The sequence below is a fragment of the Notamacropus eugenii genome, chromosome 2, assembly GCF_028372415.1.
Source record: "Notamacropus eugenii isolate mMacEug1 chromosome 2, mMacEug1.pri_v2, whole genome shotgun sequence".
Lineage (NCBI taxonomy): Eukaryota > Metazoa > Chordata > Mammalia > Diprotodontia > Macropodidae > Notamacropus > Notamacropus eugenii.
Window position 1 is genome coordinate 434,693,781 of NC_092873.1, and position 20,444 is coordinate 434,714,224.

Below are 20,444 nucleotides of genomic sequence, written 5' to 3' on the forward strand. Positions count from 1 at the left end.
AAACCTAATTTTTGACTGTCTGATGATGACTAGGAAGTAGTAATGCACATACATTTGACTAGCAAAGCATTAAGAACGGGAAAGAGAAACTATGACCTGTTGTTGACTGCAGCAGGAGAGATTTTAGGGGAGATTCCAGGAAGTCTAACCCATTTGAGGGTTGTGGAAGTCACTGGAACCAAGTATGTTTGTTTCAAGGGTCCTCTAGGAGAGGGGCTACTGCAAATTGTCTCCTAATTCAATACTTCAAGGATCTATATTTACTATCTGAGGACTCTCTTACTCAGAGCAGATTCAATCCCCTCTAAGTCTACGTAGATGATTTTCTGAAGTTCTGGGGCTAACAACTCACCACTTAGTATCTTACCTTTCAATGATGAAGCTGAGATGGCTTGATTCTCAAAGAATATAGCCTGTTATCAGGCCCATACCCGGGGCTTTTCTAGACTTCAAGACCCCAGGGTTCTGGGACTTTGGTGGGACATAGTAATACTTAGAAAACAGATGGAATTCTGGTGAGGAAAGGGAGTGAACTTTTAGGATTGATCAGTTCATTTATGTTCAAGGACTTGAAAACATGGACACACATTAATCACTGATACTACCTATAGCACTCTACCTGGTTTCCTCTTCTTTCTGGTTCCCATCTCAATAGCAATATGGCTGGCATTAGTGTGTTGGCATATCCGTAGGGCTATGTTCACAAACATTGAGGGGATACAGCTTGCTGGTGCAAATGGCCTCTTTTTGTACTGAGTGACACTTTTTAGAGGATAGCAGTGCTGAAGCAGGGAGCTGAAGGGGACATACCCTGGCCAGGCCTACTCTGTAGCAATTTCTCTGCCCAAATCAGAGATACATCGCAACCCAAGGCAAAAGACCATGTAGGAGAATCTGCTGAACTTAATAAGCCTAGCTACGCACACACTTCCTCTCAAGTATTCCTTAACTACCCAGAATTCTCATGCCCTTGGCTAAGATTCAACCAACCCTGGCTAGTTCTTAAGCAAATTGGGAGAGCTGAGCTGCAAAGAGGAGCCCATGTGGATTAGACAGCCTTCCAATGTGTGAAAGAGCATCTTTATTTTGGCACTAGGGGACACAGAGGACTTGGAGAGACATCACAGGGAGAGACATGGAGATAATTAAGAGATGACAGGATAAGATCCTGGAGAGAGAAGAAGATCATAGAATGAGAGCTGACAGAGCCTTAGAAAGCTTATCTGGTCCATGGCCCTCACTTTACAGAGGACAAAATGTGATCAATTGCTGCTGGAGGGATTCAGGTGAATCTAGCATCAGAGTCGATGGTCTTGGAAGCCAATGGAGAGAGTTCATGGAAGGAGGTTACATTATTTCCATCCCTGGAGGAGTCAATGCATTCTGAGGTATTTATATGTGATCAATATCTTCTTGAGATGAAATGGCAAACCACTCTAGTGTCTTTGCCAAGAAAACCCCAAATGGGGTTATAAAGAATCAGACACAACGAAAATGACTGAACAACAACAAAAAATTGCTTGAGAGTTAACGATGATGAAAAGAGAAGTACCTTCTCCTTCATTAGAGGCATTAAAGCCACCCCCCAGTAATGACTACGGTGAGCCTAGCAGTAAGAGGAGAAATTCAGTGATTTTGAGAGTCCTATTCTAGATGCACAGGATCGCATGATATCATCTGATATTCTGCTGCTCCTCAGGGTTGGTGTGCTCTTGCTACCAAAGTCCTTGGCAGATAGTTCAACAATCTGATTTTATTGGTGGAAATAACCTTAAGGAAGAAGCCAAAAATCATCTGTTTTACTGCTGTGCCCTTAGGACCATGGGGATTTTCTATCTGGCTTGCAGCTGAAACCTTCCTTATATATTGTGCCATTAGATTATAAGCTCCTTGAGGGTAGGGACTGTCTTTTTCTTGTTTGTATCTTATTTGTATCTCTGGCATTTAGCATAGTGCCTGGCACATAGTAGGCAGTTAATAAATGTTTATTGAATTAGAAAGTGAGATTCTTGACTGCAGAAATTCTTACATTTAGATTTGTATCCCTAGTATGTGGTAGGGTGCTTTGCACACATGTGCTTAATAAATGGTTCATTCATTCATTCATTCATTGGCACCTACCTCACCACTTCAGGGAATCCTGGTGCTGATCTACAGCACACATCTGTGACTACAGAGATGATCCTACATAAGTACATCTGATGTCCTGCCTGTTGATAAGCAATCAAATGTTGATAAGCATTTAAGGAATAAGCAACACCCCTTCTGCTGCAAAGGACTGACCCAGATTGCTGAAGGACTTAACATCCCCTCCACTCTCACCTCTACCATAGAAAATGTATCGGGTATTGCACTTGGTTACCAAAAGGATAGAGCTCAAGGAAACTGAAGAAAGAAATCCACCAGCAAGAATCCTGGATCCAGGCTGTCTCTGCAGCTTTGGAATCTTAAGACAGTATCTGAGTCACTGGGTGAGAAAGGACCTTCAAATGCTATTTTAAGTACCCCTCCTCTTCAATCCAACCTTCTACTTTTAAGGTTTCTTAAGGCAGAGGAGACCACAACCACCTCTCTGCCTGCTCCCTCTAAAGTCCAATATCCCTGTCAGGAAGTTCTTCCTCATGTCCAACTTAAATCCCTCATGCTGTGGCTACATCATCTTATCCAGTCCTTAGTAAGGGTGGAAAGGATATAGGCAGTATCCTCGAGGGTTACCCCTCAGTCTATTCTTTTCCGGCTGTCCCAACCTTTCTCTCCTCCACAGGTTTGGCCCTCACATCTCTTACATATCTGTTTCCCTTCTCTGACTCCTCAAGATCCCCACCTCCTACTTAAGTGATGGACCTCAGAACTGTACCCATTATGGCCAGTCACCAATCCCTGAGGGAATGCTACACTTGTTAGAATACCCATAGGAAATCTAGAATAATGATAACTAACATTTATATAGCACTTTATCTCATTTGAACCTCACAAAACCACATCATGGAGGTCCTACAGATGTTGTCTCCATCATACAGAGGAATAACTGAGGCTCAGAGGGGCTACATGATCTGCCCATGGTCAAACAGTTAGTAACTAGTTAGAACCCTGCTCTCTTCCCAGATCCTAACCCAGTACTCAGTTAGGACACGTTGCTCCAGGCACCTGGGAGTATTTCTGGTCTCCCTTTGGTCATTGGTAGTTGGCATGTGGTACTTGTTTAGGGAAGATTTTAATATTTGCCTAAATGAAATGTGATTGGGAGGAAATTTGCCACTGCTACAAATATAGAACAGAATATTTTCCCAAGGTATGCAGAGCTAGTTTAGGATTTTCCATACCACTGCTTTCTTGTTACTTATCATAAGTTCCCTATACTCCAGTATGCATCTGACTGTTGGAAAGGGACCTGGTTCCTTTCCATACCTTGTGCCCTCAATACTAAAGTCACTGTTTCTTACCTACAACACCATCAGTATCTCTTTTAGTTGGACTCACTCTTAACCATCTTGTATCAAGTACAAAAGTTCAATCTCTATGCTGGTATCAAGTGAGTTTTGTATTGTCCCACTCAAGACCAGACTGTGGTACTTACTTCCATTTGCTTCCCATGTGGCTGTGAATCAGTGCAAGCTTATCACAACTACTAAAAAAATATTCAAGGCACATTCCTAGCTTATGTGATTAGTAAGTCAGTAATATATTTATAAGCAAAGAAGTGCACTTTTAGGCAGTTCCTGCTTTGTAAAATGAGGGAACTGAATTGGATGGTATCTTAGGCCCTTCCATTCCTATCATCCTATGTCTCAACTATCAATTATAATATATTATCCTAGGTCTTATTTGGAAAGAGCCTTAGTCCATGCCAGTGCTCAAGGAGCTCCTGAGACAATGACTGTTGATCCCATCATCTCTAGAAAACACATTATGCCCAGGCTTCCGCAAACAAAAGTCTTCACCACTATATTTCCTTCTTCCTCTTATAGTACTATAACTCTTTTGGGCAGAACCTCCAAAGGGCTGGGACTATTTGGTGCTAAGCCAGAGCTGCTACCTTTCCTTCCCCCACTCCAGACCCCCAACCACTGTTTATATTAGCACATCACAGTCCTGACACTTTCAATCTATTCCAAGACCACAATGACACCCCTAGGGAGTCTGCAGCTTGACTCGAGCTTCTGAGTTATAATTGATGAGTGGGGGCCAGCTGCTTCCCCAGAGCTCAAAGAGATGTTCTTCCTTTGCCCATTCAAGGGAAAGAAGAAATTACTGAGCCCCAGGGTGAGTGCTTTAGGACTGGAAATAGTCAATCACCTATCTTCCCAGGTCGGGAAGTCATTTATATGTTGAAATAAAGGTATATGACTTATTGTATAATACCACAAGATGTTTGAGTGTAAGGGAACTTAGATTATTATGTAATCCAGGGTTTCTTAACCTGGGGTCCATGATTTTTTTTACCATGATAAACATATTTCAATATAATTATTTCCTCTAGAATCCCATGTGTTTTATTTGATGCATTTAATAACCATGATTCTGAGAAGGGGTCTATACTCTTCACCAGACCACCTAAGGGGTTCATGACACAAAAATGGTTAAGAACCCCTGATCTAATTCAAGTCTCTCATTTTACAAATAAGAAGATTGGGACACAAAAAGGAGAAGTAGATTGTTCAGGGTCTCACAGGTAGCAAATAGCAAAGTTGTCCTTAGAATCCAGATCTATCCCCCAAGTTCAGCGCCTTTATTCCTACAGCACACTGCTCCCCAGAGTACCTACATCCTGCATGGTGTGTAGTGGGAGGAAGGAGGTATTCCTTGAGTTCTGAGCACTTCCCTCAATTGTCTACTACCTACACTAACAGAAGAAAGAAGAAAAATGCATAATATAAAATGATGGAAAGTCTAACTATATTCATATTTAAGTTGAGAGTGAACTCAGAAGTAGATCTGAGACCCTGGCACATATTCTCTTTGCCTGGTCTTCCTCTGGACAGAAATGGGACTTAGCGATGGGCTGGCAGTGAAATGGTCCCAAGCAAATCCATTTTCAGATAATCAAGGGCTGACTTCATATATGCTACAAAACTTTATGTGCTGTCTAAACACTAGCAAAAACCAAATTCCCTCTCCCTTCTTTTGATTGGTAGAGACTGACAAGCTCTTAGGTCTTCCCAAAGAAACATGGCAAGTACCTGCCACAAATCCCTAAGACTTTGCTGAATTCTCCTAGAAGCCCTTGCAGATCCTGCTCTGGTTTGAAGTACTCCTAAAGCACAACCCTTTGAGGACAGCTCTGATTTAGGGTACACTGAACTGCTAGGTGTTTTGCCATCCAATATCCTGTATGTTCCCAATATCACTAAATAGAATATACAAAAGCATTTCCCAAAGGGAAGCAATTTGGTATAGGCAGCTGGGCACCCTTGTCCAGTAGCCTATAAGACTCTTGGACTGGTTAGCCCTCAGAGGTTATAGCGTCATCAGTGAGGTTGTTAGGTAAACCCATATTAGCACAGCCATAGTTACTCCCATAGTTACAGTCCTATGGACTCACCACTGCACATGACAGTGTGATTTCATAAGGATGAATCATTATGGGGATGTTTTGAAATAAACAAAAGAATGTAAGCAAATGGGAGGTGACCAAGAAGTTGAGGGCAGCCCAAACAGGAGGAAGTGGAACAGAAATGGAAAAGCCACAGAAACAACTATCACTGAAAACTGAAGCTGTTGGTCTCTTGGAAAAGAAAGACATGAAAATAAGCTCAGAAAAGAAGTTTCAGATTTTGGGGGTAGAAAATAAGTAATGCAAAGCAGTTCAAAAAAGGGGAGAAGGGAAGGGAGGTGAAATCCTGAGAGCTATGGAGATAAGAAAAATGATAAAATGGTAAGAAAGGAATCTTTCTGAACAATGAGGATAATAGTTACCACCAACATCATAACAGACATCTGCATAGGACTTGATGTTTTCTGAAATGGTTTACATAGAGTTGACATGTGATGTACAAAACAGGCCAGTGAGGTAGGCAGGGCAGATGTTATTAGACCCATTTCACAGATATGGAAGTTTGGGCTCAGAGGAAGTAAGCCTGATAATGGCCCTGGATTTGGATTCCAAAAGCATGGGTTCACATGCTAGCTCTGCTACTTATTAAGAAGGAAGCCGGGGAGAAGTCTTTGAACTGTGCCTCAGTTTTCTCATCTGTATAAAGGGGATAAGAATGCTTGTACTCCCTATTTCATAGCACCATTGTGGGGCAGCACATGAGATCTATGTGAAATCTCTGCCTCCTCGTGGATCATAGGATCATAGGTAGAAGAGATCTTAGATTAAATCACTGAGTTAAACTCCTTCATTTTACAAACGAGGCAACTGAGGATAAGAGAGGGTAAGAGGTTTGCCCAGGGTCACACAACTCATAAATATCTGAGGCAGGATTTGATTTCAGGTCTTCCTGACTCCTAAATCCAGTGCTCCATTCCCTGTGCCATCTAGCTGCCTTTTGTGGCTTATAATTGTAAAGTGTTCCATGACTGTGGTATCATATCATAATAAATATCAAAACAAATACAAAGTACGTGTTAAGTAAATACAAAGGAAGAACACCTAAGTTTATTGACTTGAAAAGAGACTCTTCCTTTTAAGACACGATAATGATAATAATGGCTGGCATTTATATAATGCTTAAACCTTGCAAAGCTCCTTGCATGTATGATCTCTGTTGACCCTCACAACACTGTGAGATAGGTGCTGATATTCCCATTTTAGAGATGAGAACACTGCGACTGAAAGAGGCTGTGGCTTGCCCAGGGTCACACAGCTAGTAAGTGTCTGAGGCAGGATATAAAAGAACATCTTCCTGTCTCTACTGTGCCACCTAGCCACCCCTAAGAATAGTTCATTCCCCAAAAGTCCCCTGTTCTTGGGAAGCTGGGTCGCTGTGGGTGACTGGTGATAAAGGACGGCCTACATGGGGGAAGCATTGATGGGAAGAGAGATCAAAATCCCATCAGATAAAGATGAAGGTGGTGGGAAGATAGTGATGGTAGGAGTGGAGAAATCCTTATTTTAAATAGTAAGAGACCAAGAGAAGCCCTCATCAACAGCGGGACCAAGATCCCTCAGAAATCTACACACACCAATCACTTGCTGATGGAGGACTCAGGAATAGCCTGCCAGTCCTCCTCTGGGCATAGCAGCTGACTAAGAGAAGACTTTCAGCCAAAAGACATCCCTGTTAAGAGGATGGCTAATATTTCACAGTTCCCCCAACTGCTGGTGATGGGGTGATTTGAACTTTAAAAGTGGGGAGAAAAACTCAGGGAAGGTTGGGAGTAGGGATGTGGCTGCCAAGTTCTGGTCTGAGAAATGTTTGCAAATGAAGTCCTGGATCTAAGGGCCAAGAGAGTCTAGAGCAAAAAGGGATTTATTTGGGATAAAACAGAGCAAAGACTTGGTTCCCAATGAACTAACCAACCCAGTTTGCTTTTGTTTGGAACTAGGATGCCTTTCTGGCCCCAGGGCCCCAGACAGGCTCCGCATCTCTTCTCAAAGACAGAGCCATAGTAGTCCTTTGGAAGAAGGTGGGTAAGTCATACAAATGACCCTAAATGTCCTTTTTACCACTAAGTCCTTATTGGACACTGGCTTCAAGTTCTGACAGTAGCCAATGCAGCTGGGGAAGGGGTAGGGGTGGTAATGCTAATGTTAGCCAAACCATCATCCCTGAGAATCCAGTAATACAGTCTGCTGCCAGAAGGGGTAGGTAGGTGTGCCAGAAAATTTGCATATTTGAATTGAGATCAAAATCCTATTACAATGAACTTCAGTAAGGATGTCTCAATTCTTTCACTATCCTGAGATTTTGTTGCATGGAAGTATTCTTCAGAACTATAAGGGCCAGAGTCCTGGGGCTTTGGAAGCTTTTCACCATATGAAGTTATTCAGTTCAGCAAAATTTGTAATAAAGGATTCGACCTGTATTAATAAGTCTGCCCTAGAGGAGATCATTGAAGCCTAATAGTGGAACTCAGACTAATTTTCCTGAGCTTCAAGTTCATTCAAATATTCATTTAACAACTATTTATTAAAAGTTACTGTGTGCAAAGCACTGTGCTAGACCCAGAGGGAGACAGATCACAAAGCTTAGATAAGACACAGTTCCTGCCTTCCTCCAGCTTCCAGTCTAGTAGTAACACAGTCTAATTAGAAACAGAAGAGGGCAATACAGACAAGGCAGGGGTATAGGACTAAGAGGCAGGGCAGTGTGCTGTGTGGGAGGAGCTGAGCTGTGGTGGCTGCCTGTCTGAGCTCTGGGAAGGAAGGATCTCCAGGAGCCTAACTCCTGGCTGAGGAGCACTTTTCTCTTTATAGGACTCTATCAGAAGTTCTTAAAGAGAACATGGCTCTGCACATAACATACAATCCCTGAAACACACACAGGAAACCAGAAATGTCGGAGAGTGTCCTCATTAGGAAGCTAGACAGCAGCATGTCCTCAGAAGGATCTAAGACTAAATGGAGCCTGAGACAGGAACAAACGTGCACATATCTCTTTGAGAAGGTGCTTCCCTGTAGCCCTCCTGCATTCCATAGTCAAATAAAAACTGTGTTTGAACAAGCCATGCCCTTTCTCCTTTCTCAGGCTGCAGGTAGCCAAATATTGGCTGAGATGAGATATTCTCTCCACAAATATCAGTCTCTGAGCCAGTGGGTTGAAATGGTCCCTTTGACCTTCTCTTTTCTATCTGGCCAACCCTCACCTCTCAGCCTTTGTTTCACAGGTCTGAGAAAAATTCTCTGCTGTCAAACTTTCTTAGCCTTCAAGTCCAAAGAAGGCACAATGGTGATGCTCTGGATAATGACACCTACTGCTGAACTGCCTGGGATCATCAAAGCCACTTCCCAGCCAAACCTGTCCCTAAGAGCACTCCAGGAAGCTGGAAGTCTCTCATAGCAAAAGTGGCAGGGAGGAACTGATGCCCTGTTATGTGGGACAAGGGCATTTCCTTTCCATGTTCTGGTTCTAAAGAGAGATTCTTTTTCAGCTCCACTGTGTGTGTGTTCTTCCTTCGTTGCTGAAGAAGACCATGACATCAGAGAAATGATGACATGACTTGCACTTGACTTTGTTTGGAGTGAGGGAGGGCTGTGCAGGTCACCTGCCTCACTTCTCCGGAGCCATTTTGGTAATGATAGTAGTCATAATAGCTAGCATGTATGTAGCTCATTAAAGTTTGCAAAGCATTGTACAAATACAGACTCATCCTATGCCTTGTAGTACATGTAAGAATCAAATGAGGTCACATTGTAAAGCCCCATGTAGATGCCAGCTATTGTCCTTATGACAACAACCCTGGAAGATAGGTGGTATTATTATCCCCATTTTACAGATGAGGCAGGCAGAGTTTAAGTGACTTACCCTGGATCACAGAGCAAGTGAGATTTGAACTCAGGCCTTCCAGGCCAGGCACAGGGCTTTGTTCGCTGCTCCTTCTAGCTGTCTTATCATGATAGATGTAGGGTTCATGTGGTTAGAGAATGATGCTAAGATCTGGGCAGTGGGGAGTAGTCAGAATTCATTTAGGGATGGAAGGAATGGAATAGTATACTCTAAATCCTTGGGGAATCTGTGGGAGGAGTGTTGAAGTACAGTAGAAGGGACACTGGAAATTCCAGGTGATGACCATCTGCCTTCTGTGCAAGCATTCTTTAGCATTGTTATTATAGGGGCAGCTAGGTGGTGCAGTAGATAGAGCACTAGCGCACGAGTCAAGAGGACTTGAGTTCAAATCTCACCTCAGACATTTGATGCTCACTAGCTGTGTGACCTTGGGCAAGTCACTTAACCCCAACTGCCTCATCCTGGGTCATCTCGAGTCATCCTGATGAATATCTGGTCACTGAGGAATAGCTAAAACACCCATTTCTGGCTTGATTCTTGTTTCTTTTTTTTTTTTTGGAGAGGGTAAGGTAAGGCAATTGGGGTTAAGTGACTTGCCCAAGGTCACACAGCTGGTAAGTGTCAAGTGTCTGAAGCCGAATTTGAACTGAGGTCTTCCTGACTCCAGGGCCAGTGCTCTACTGACTGCGCCACCTAGCTGCCTTCTTCTCACCCAAAAAGTCTATCTTATTTGGAGGTCAGTTTACAAGTAAACTACCATATCTAACAAAGAGCTTCTTTGAAGTATTGGTAAAAAAAAAAACCAACCCCAAAAAACCAAACAAAAAACCTCCAAAAACCAAACCAAAGCAACAGGAGTACAGTGCTTAGCAATGGAAAGCACAATTTCTCTCTTGAAACAGTGAATTTGAAATAACAAAGCATCTCAACAGTAGACTAAGAGAGACTTAAGAATCTTTCTACAAATCTTTCTACATATACAATACACCCATTTCTGGTTGTAGCCTATGTTCTTCTCCACCTGTCTTGTCTGACATGCGGGGGATTTCTTAGCACCTCTGAGGTCATCTCCCCTATCCTTCCTCCTAGGCAGGAGCGCCCCCTTCTCACTATTTCTGGAATATTTAGGGGGAAGATAAAGAAAGTTTTAAAAGTCAAAAGAATTTGATATTCTTACTGAATATATATAGTTCATCATGCACTTTCTTTTCATGTGCTCAGAACAAGGCTGCTATCATCCTCCAACATCCCAGTAGGTTGAGGAGTATAGTAAACCGTAATGATTCATCCTATATCTACATAGCCCCATGGCTTGTCAGGCTGACTCCTGCCTCAATGGGGCCCTGCTGCATTGTCCTCCTTCAATCTGCCAGCGGGTGCGAACTTGTTCTGGCATGGGCTGTAGAGGCATTTTAGACAACCTAGATTTCTTCTCTAGGGAGAGGTTTCTTCCTGGACTTGGCAAACGGAGGAGGAAACGGAAGGGATAAGCGTGTAGGGAATGGGGAATGAAGCTGGGAAGTGAACCCAAAGAGTCCCTGCAGCTATTCTTAGATCATGGCAACTGTAAGGACCCTCCAGCTTGAGAGCAGTTTCCCAACCTGCTCTTTAACAAGAATCTATTAAAATTGCACTTGAGGCCTTCCAATGCTACTACTACACCTAGCTTTCCCCAGTGGCACACAGTACAGAGTGACTAAGGATTGACTAAAACAGCATCACACAGTGTTGTGGGCAAGGACAAAAAGGGAAGACAGAGAGAAAAAAGGGGAAGGAGGCAGAAGACAACAGGAAGTGGGATGGAGTAGTAGACACTGGATGGGGAGGACAGAGAGAAAGAGGAGGGGGAAGAGAAGGTTAAAGGCAGCATAAAGAGGAGACAAGGAAGCTGGGCCTGAAAGAGCAAGGCTAGGAACAGAGCAGGTGGCAGGAGGGGCAGGAGGAGACATATGAGCTAAGAGCAAGGAAGCCATTCGTTTTGGGTTCTCACTTAAGGCAGAGGTCTCCTCATACACTTGTGTCGTTGTTGTTTCCAGGCAACAAAGATAAAGAAAAAGAAACAAGAGCCCTGATTATGGGTCCTCCAAGCCTAATTGGAGACAGCCTCCCACCCTCACCCTGACCCCCATCTTGGCAGCCCCTCAAGCAACCACCGTGACTTCAGGAAGCAGGGGAGTCAACTTCACTCTTCTATAAACCCTTATAAATCACCCCTACTTGCTCACCCTACCTCCTTCTCTGCCTCCTCCAGGCTCCCTTCTAGTCACTGTTTTGACACAGAATAGAGCATTCCCAATCTGAAGCAGTGAATTGTAGAACTTAAGGGTTTTGCAGACTCTTCCAAAAAAAAGGAGCTTAGGAAATCCAGTCTTGGGTGGACAAGCGAAGGAAGCAAGGCTTTGAAGATCCACTGTGGCAAAGGTTTAATACCAACCCAACTTTTCCTTGCCACTCAGCACATCTCTAGGCTGCCTGCCCTCAGGCAGTGTGGGCTCAAGGAATGCAGTGTTTTATATTAGCCAAATAGAACTGGAAAGGAAAAACACTAATGGTGGTGTTGGTGATGGGGAGAATGATGATACATTCCAAAGCCAAATACAAAAAGACTTTTGAGGAGAGATTATTAAAAATTGACTAGCCCAATTTCTGGTTAGACATCAAGTATATGGTGGTGATGCCAGGTGACAACTTAGGAAAAGATTAAAAGGTCAACTTCAGCTTTGGGTTTTAGTATATGCTGCTCTCAGGACAGATAGAGCAGTTCCAGAAACAATGACTATGGGAAGCCCCTAGAAAGACCCATTAGAAAGAACCATGGGTACTGGGGAGCTCCAGCCTGATTGGAGACCCTCCCTTCTTCTCCCACCTATTCAGTCCCCCTTCCTACTCAAGTTTTTGTTCCAGGCCTTGGGCCACACTTACTGGTGAGGACCTTGAGTGTGAATGGGTTTTTCTGCTGGATGGTGTGGGTAAAGTGGAAGCGGGCATTACAGCTGTAGTCAGTCTTGGCATCCTGTAGCATGACGTTAGAGAAGTACAAATCCCCATTCTGGCCTTGGGAGACACGCTTGTCCTGGTTAATAGGCTCCATCGCTAAAATAAGGAAGCACATGGTTAGAAGGTCCTTAACCCAGCTTCTTTCCATCCCATATAGGCAGCAATGGAGCCAGGAGCTCAGAGGATCATGGTTCTCCTGGCTAAGGGCAAGATCTTGTTGAACTGACTTGATTATAGGATTTCAGAACTGGAAAGGACTTAGAGATCATCCAAATCCCTTATATTCTAGAGCAAGGGAAAACCAGCTGAGAGAGATTACACAGGTTAAAACCAGGATTGAACCCAGGCCCTCAGACTGAATATTAGCTATATTTTAGTTGTTGCTGTTGAGTCATTTCAGTCATGTCTGATTCTTCGTGACCCCATTTGGGTTTTATTGGCAGAGATACTGAAGTGGTTTGCCATTTCCTTCTCCAGCTCATGTTATACATGAGGAAATTGAGGCAAACAAGGGATAAGTGACTTGCCCAGGGTCACACAACTAGTTAAGTGTCTGAGACTGGATTTGAACTCAGAAAGGTGAATCTTCATGACTCCATACCTGAAGCTCTATATGCTTAAATCCCAAGACTGGTCAAGAGCTATCTTTCTGGGTGAGGAAAGACTGATTTAAGATGAATGGCTAAAGAATGCTAATTTCATTTCCATGTTTATCAAAGGAATAAAAAACTCCCCCTTTCCAATCCCTCTCCCTCCCCTCCATTACAAGTGTTGTGCCTTCCAGGAGAAATTAAGATTCAGAAAACCATGTTCTTGGTTAGAATATACTTGTAAGGCTGCATAAAAATGGACATTCTTCTCCTAATTTTCTAGTATTTCTTTCCAAGTATTTCATTCTCAATAATAATAAAAATAACAATTAGCATTTAGTTGTTGTTTTAAGTTTTGCAAAGCATTTCACAGAGGTTATCTCATTTGATCCTCACAATTACTCTGTGAGGTAGGTGCTATTATTATTTTCATTTTGTAGATGAGTAAACTGAGACCAAGAGAAGTTGTGACTTGCCCAGGGTCACACAACTAGTGTCTGAGGCAGGGTTAGAACTCAAGTCTTCTTGTCTTCAAGTCTAACAGTCTATCCCTTGCACCACCTATGCTGCTAAATGGTGCCATGGTAGTGAAGTATGATTCCTACGTAGGGCTGTTAATTCTGCACAGAGAATAATGCTGGTTCAGCTAATGTCATGGTCACAGGGAACCAGGAGAGGGAAGGTGACTCAGTGCATCCTTGCTCCTGGAAAAATGATACAGAATTTGTGCCCCTTCCTCATTTTTGTATAAGTAGGTCTTCAAATAGGAATATTTTCCCATTCGCTCTTAAGACATAACATCCCTGTGCCTTATTATGCTCACTTTAGCGGGGAGGAGGAACTAAGGAGTTAAACAAGTCATTCAGTCCCTTAGTAAGGCAATAGGTGAGGCACAAAGAGCTCCCAGAATGATAATTCCACATCTCTTTGCTCTCAACATCCCCCCCCTCAATTCCTCCATAGAGAGAATGAACACCTCTGCCTCTCCCACAGTATGTGAAGGCAGGGCCAAGCCTAGCATTGAATGCCTTGCCATGCTTTGAATGCAGTGACTTGGTAGTAACCTGCCTCCTGCTGTCCCATTCACTGGCCTATGTTTCCTATGAGAGAATCTTCCCTCCTGGAGAATCATGGGTGACTTGGGTCCTCCTGACTCACTCCAAACCACCTCCCCTCCTTCCTCTTCTTCTTCCCCTCCCAATGAGACTTACAGCTGCTCATCCAGAAGATGACAGGAGAGGGCAACCCAGGAGGGGGGTTACACTGGAGGGTCAAGGGGGCTCCTTCTTGAACCACTACAGGATCCAGGTTTTCCTTGGGCCACAAGGGTGACTCTGTGGGGGAATAGAAGGTGGTTGATGAGAATAGGATGGGAGCAGAGGATAGAGAAAAGGTTAAAAGAAGAGGTGAGGGGGATAAGAACTGGAAGAGACAGGAGAACAATGAGGCAGGGGAATAGGAGAGGCAAGAGAAGGGTAGAGTGGGAGGGGCAATGAGGGCAAGATAAAGCAATTGAGATAGGGCAAGAGTGAAACTGGTCTGAACTCTGAGTTGGGTCATATTCTTCTGGAGTTCTCCACCTCTTATCCATTCTCTACTTTAAACCCAATGTCAAATAGTCAGATAGGGGTATCGAAGCACCTCCTGTTAGCACCCCTCCACTCCAGTCTCAAACACATACAATGTGAGGTGTGGGTCTCCTGCTTGGAGGCAGGGGAATGGGTGGGATGACCTCAGTGATGCTAAGAAATTAATCCATATAATTAGTTAGGAAAGCTAGATAAAAGGTGGAACTTTTTTTCTTGGACAGAATGACCATCTCAAAACCAAAGCTCCAGGTTTTCCCAAGGAAACAAAGCTATCCAAAGCCCACATAACCTCAACCTTATCTCCACCAGATGCTACCCCCCAGCAACTCACTTGACACTTGCAGGAAGATCCTGTTAGAGAGGGCCGTCCCAAATTTGTTGCGGGCAAAGCACTGGTATTCTCCCTCATATTCTTCAGGTCGTCCACCACTCCGGAAGTCAATCACCAGTGTCCCTGACCGCCGAAACATTGACACCCGTGGATCCTTGGCCACGTTGAAGAACCGGCTATTTCTTGTCCACTGGAAACTGGGGATGGAGTGGGGAGACAGTGGCAGAAGAACAGGAAAGGAAACAAGGCTCCAGGCTGAGAACACTGGACACCCTTTCATCATCCTCGTGTTCCTATTCTAATGTCAGTCCTTTGAACTCCAAAGCTACTCAGTCTATTCTCTCTCTAGAGCAGGAAACCATCATGTTAACCATGAACTTGGATGGGGAAACATTTACATTTTTATTTTCACTAACCTTTAAAAATTAACTACTAATATGGGCAATGATTAATTATAAAATATTAATTATTCATATTCCACATTCATATTATCCATCATCCATATGAATTAGGAATGGATAAACTACTGTTCTGAAAAAGGGTCCATAGATTTTGCCAGACTGCCAAAGGGGTCTAATGTCACCAAAAATGTTAAGAATCCCTGCTTTAGAGAGGCAATGAGACAGAATTCGGGCCATTAAAAGGCACAAAAATGCCAGAAGCAAGGTCATCTTTGCCAGTATTACTGCTGTAGCCCTTCCCCCTCCCCAGAAGAATTCATTCCTCTTTGCTCCAGGTTATTGGAGAAACAGTGCCTGAGTCTTCCAAACATTTAGTGAGCCCCATGTTTGACCTATTGAATGGCCTGCTGTTCTTGAATGAACCTCCGAAGAATCACAGACTGTCAGAATTGGAAAGGGCCTTGGAGACCACCAAGAAACCAAGTAGTTTGTCTGACAGCTAGACAGTGGCAAAACTAGAACTTTGGGCTTCTCCTCCTCCTCATCGCTATGATTGTAAGTTCCTTAAGGACAGGGACTGTCTTTTGCCTCTTTTTGTATCTCTAGCACCTAGGACAGAGTCCTACACGTAGCAGGTACCTAATGTTTGCTTATTGGTTGATTTTAGCTGCCAAAAATATGTTGGACAAGACAGGGTGGAATTCACCAATGGAAAATTCCCTTTAGATTGACAACAATCTATGTTAACAGTCTGGGTACTTTTTACCACTTGTTTACCACTCCATCATACTTGATGCTTTCTTCTCTTTCCTTGACTCCAGATATACCACATTCTCCTAGATTTAGAGTCAAAAGGCTTGTGTTCAAATTATGCTATTTACTATCTTATTATCTTGAATTTATCCTGTATGTATTTTATTTGTACATAAGCTATTGTCAAGTTGTTTCCTCCCATTAAACTGGGATCTCCTTTGTCTTAGGCATAACCCCTCTGAACTTCAGTTTCCTCATCTGTGAAATGAGAGGATTGGACTAGGTGACTTCTAAGGTTCCTTCTATTTCTTCATCTGTGATCCTATGATCTCTTACTTCTCAATGTTTCCTACTTATCTGATGCTCAGTGAAGCTGGGGAAAGTCATGAGACCATGCTGACTAGGTCCACTACAAATTTATATTACATAATCTCAACTTGACCAATGCTTCAACAGGGCAATCCTTTCACACCTCCCTACCCATTTGCTATAGCAAGTTTGCTAAACTTCTTACCCTTCCTCAAGCCCTTCCCATGACTCTCCCACTTCCAACTACCCCTGGCCTCAGCTGACAACCTTGTCTCATATTTCACTGAACAAAATTGAGGCCATTCGCCGAGAGCTCTTTCTTCTCTGTCTCTCACCTGGATGAGAGATAGTGGTGGGATGGCCATCCCAAATGACAGGTCATTCTCAACACCCCCCTCTCAAGGTCTCTTCTGCCCATTTGCCCCCTCAGATTTTACCTGCCAATGAATTTACCTGGGGGCAGGATTCCCCTTAGCTTCACACTCAATTAGAATGTTGTCCCGAGGGTCCACGATATAATTTTTCACTGACTGCTTGGTGATGGTTGGCGGCTGAGATACTGCAACAATACACATAGGAGAAAGAATGGGCTATGGTGGTGGGATCTTTAGCTACCTGTATGGGGGGCAGTTGAAATAGGGGGGATGTGAGAGATTTAGAAACTGAGAGAGGGATTGGGGTGTGTGTGTTTGTGTCCGGGGTGTCTGATGATGCACTCCAGAGTCTTAGCTTCACAGATGGGAACTTGAGGGAAGGGGACACAAGGACCTAGCAGACATCCCTCTAAGAAGGAGCAAACCTCCTAGATTTTTGCCAACTGAATAGGCAACAATTCTGAATAGGAAGCCAATTCTAGATCATAGAATTCCATCATGAATTTGGAGTTGGAAGTGACCTTGGAGGTCATCGAGTCCAACACTCTCAATTTACTGATGAGGGACTATGATTTACCCAAAACCATGCTGGTAGTAAGTGACAGGGGCAGGATCTGAACCCAGGTCCTTTGACTCCAGAGCTAAGACACTATACCACACTGTCTCTCTCAGAAAGTTACCAAGTGGTGACTGCTTGTCCCAGAGAACTTCCTGAGGGGAAACAGTTCCACTGTTTCTGGGAAGCTTTCTGTGGGCTCTTGGATGCTGGTGCTCCCACACACTACTTTGTGATCCATGGACCACACCATCCAGAGACACGAACTTGGGCCTTCACTCAAATCCCATTTTTTTTCTGCCTTTCTTGTTTTCTTTCCTTCCTTACAATAGGGTGGTTGCATCATATTTTTCCTTTTCCCTCCCATCACAGAAAGAAACTGATCTACTTATGACTGTCCACAGTGTATTTGCTTTCACCTGACATGATGGCTAGATTTCCCTCACCACCACCACAACCCCTGTAGGGACCTTGTCCAAGTGATCCTAACCTAGAGGAGGTATCCCCACCCAACTCTGAAAGTAGACACAACACACAGGAGCTTCTAGCATATAGTATTTTTAGGGGGCAGGATACTTAAAGGGTTCTAGAGGCCACTTGCCCAAGAAGGTGGGCCCTTCTTCCCCCCACCCGCAGCAGGCACCAAGCATTGACCAGGCCCAGAAGACCAAGGGTGGGACTTACGCTCATTTTGAATGTTTGCTGTTAGTTCCGATGGGTTAGCATTGTAGGGGGAAGGGGAGAAAAGAAGAACAATGGTTATCATAATGTCTCACATTTCTACTCAACCCCCAGCATGCAGGGACAGGGGTGGGGACAGAAGGAGAGAAAAGGGCTGTCCCTTTTCCCATCACAAAGCTCAGTAGGGGAACCAGGGAGGACACACAGGGAAGAGAGGCTTGACACACTGTGCTATAATTCAGGCAGCTGCCCACACTACATAATTGGGGGTAGGGAGATCTGTAGAAAGTTCTTTGGTGTTGGAAGTCTGAAGTCTGACAAAGTAGGAAGAGTACACATTTTCAATGAAGCTTGGATGTTAAAGAGAACAAAATCCCGTAGACAGCTGCAACCTAAAATAGATACCCAAATACCAACAGTTTTATCAATTGACCACAGAATGGATGACACCATGGTGTAAGAGAGAGTAAACACTAAGCAATGTCATAGGAAGATTGGTGGTACCAGGTTGAAGGTGAAACACCATGAAAAGATTGAAGTCTCAAGGACTGGGATCTCCTTGGTCCACCTGCTTTCCCACACCTCTTTCCTCTCTTCCATACCCAGAATTCTCTTTCCTCCTCCCACCAGCCTTCAGAAACAACCTCTAGAGACCAGGTGAATTGTGTGAGTGTAATGAAATTTTGTTATAACGAATATATTAATAGTAAGGACCAAGAAATGAAACAAAATGGAATCCCAGCTTCTCTGTAGGACTCTGATCCTACATGAAATAAGGGAGGGGTCCTAGTTCCTGAATCCTTTCGGGTATAATTTTGTGTCAGCACACAGATCTGGAAATTTGCTTGATTGTCTGGAAGTAGTCAGCAATTAGGGGGAATACTCTTATTTTTATCCCTTCTGCTATCCCTAAAGGCGAAAGGAGTATAACATTCTTATTTACTTTTGACACATTTTTTTAAAAGTTGTGATAGTATGCTAAGGTTTGGATGTATGGGACAGCTGTCATGATACTTCTACTGTCTGGCTGGGTTCTGGCTTGATTTGAAGGAAAATTATCAGGAAATCAGAAAATGTGAGATGGAGGAATCAGGACAAAACAAGATAGAAAGTGAAACCAGAAGTCATGGAAGGAGGAAAGAGAGAAGAGATACCCAGGATAATTAACATAAGGTTAAACTGGAAGTGACAAAAGAAAGAACTTTCTAATAATGAAAATTGCTTGAAAATGGAATGGTTTCTGGAAGTATGCACACTGGGGCCACAAGCTAGTTATGAAGGATTTTCATAGAGTCAAAGAATGTGTGAGATGGGAGGGACCACCCACTAGGAAGAGAGGCCACTCAACCCAGTCCACTGCTCTTCGTACTCCATCATAGTGCTTCTCCCCAATGCAGTTGAGAAGGTTCCTGCACAGGGTGGGGGGATAGGCCAGATGATGTCTAAATCGATTTTATGAGCTTGTAAGGATAGAGAAGATGGAAGGGGAGAGTAGTGAGAGATGGTGGAAGGTTTGTTATACCATATACTGATAGAAATTTAGAAGGCAAGAAGTATGCCCACATAAGATTTGTTCAACATGAATTTTCCCATAAAATAGGCCAGAGAGGATGAACTTGATGGGTTATAGAAGAGAGACTTTGCCAATTTTTACATTTTGCCTAGGGCTAGTCCGGGAGGGAGATAGTTAGAGGTAAAAGAAAGACTCCTGGGAGAAAGTAAGACTCAACTATTATTGAATGAATGGTCCAAAGAGGTACTTTCAGGATATATCCACAAAGTCTTAGGCTGCTATGATACAGACCAAGGAATTATGGGAAAGATCAAAAGTCAAACAGAACTAGGTAGAAGAGGGTAAGGTGGAAAAAAATGGCAATATTTTCTAAAGAATTAAGACTGAGATAGGAACTCAGGCCTCCTGATGATTACCCAGGCCACTAACTTCCCCCTTCTCTATCTGATTAACTCTTGAAGGGACAGTGTCCTTCCTGGCTCTTAACATTTTTTGTGATTATTTGAGAGTGAGAACTAGCTCAACTTCCAGATAGAAATCTAAGAAAGAGGAGTCAGGTTCAAATCAGATCTCTTGGTAGCTAGTATTTTTATATCACTTTGAATTCTGCAGAGTACATTATAACAATCCAGTGAGGAAAGTGCTTTTATTATTCTTATTTTACAGATGGGGAAACTGAGGCTGAGAATGGTTAAGTTACTTGCTCATGGTCACACAGCTGCTAAGTATCCATGGCACTCTTATGAATTGTACCACCAAGCTGTTTTATCTATTAAAATGGGAGAACTGGACTTAAATCATAGGATTTTAGAGCCAGAAGGGACTTTAGAGTGTTGGCCTTGAGTTCAAATCTTGCTGCAGAGACTTACCAGCTGTGTGACCATGGACAACTAATTGAACTGTTCTCAACCTTAGTTCCCCATCTGTAAAATGGGGATGATAATAGTACTTACCTCAT

The 20,444-nt window shown here is 43.4% G+C and overlaps 1 protein-coding gene across 9 annotated transcripts in view; it reads right to left on the minus strand.

Annotated features, from left to right (window-relative positions):
* Positions 1-20,444, minus strand: part of NFASC (neurofascin) — a 240,381-nt gene that overhangs the window by 72,702 nt on the left and 147,235 nt on the right. For 7 of the 9 annotated variants that reach the window (XM_072648077.1, XM_072648074.1, XM_072648073.1 and 4 more), the window contains 5 exons: positions 17,977-17,994; positions 16,816-16,921; positions 14,900-15,096; positions 14,191-14,313; positions 12,315-12,485 (listed from right to left, as the gene is read on the minus strand). In XM_072648077.1, coding sequence (XP_072504178.1) covers positions 12,315-12,485; positions 14,191-14,313; positions 14,900-15,096; positions 16,816-16,921; positions 17,977-17,994 — 615 coding nt within the window. The remainder of the gene's footprint in view (positions 1-12,314; positions 12,486-14,190; positions 14,314-14,899; positions 15,097-16,815; positions 16,922-17,976; positions 17,995-20,444) is intronic. The other 2 variants (XM_072648078.1, XM_072648071.1) reach the window with 1 other exon arrangement.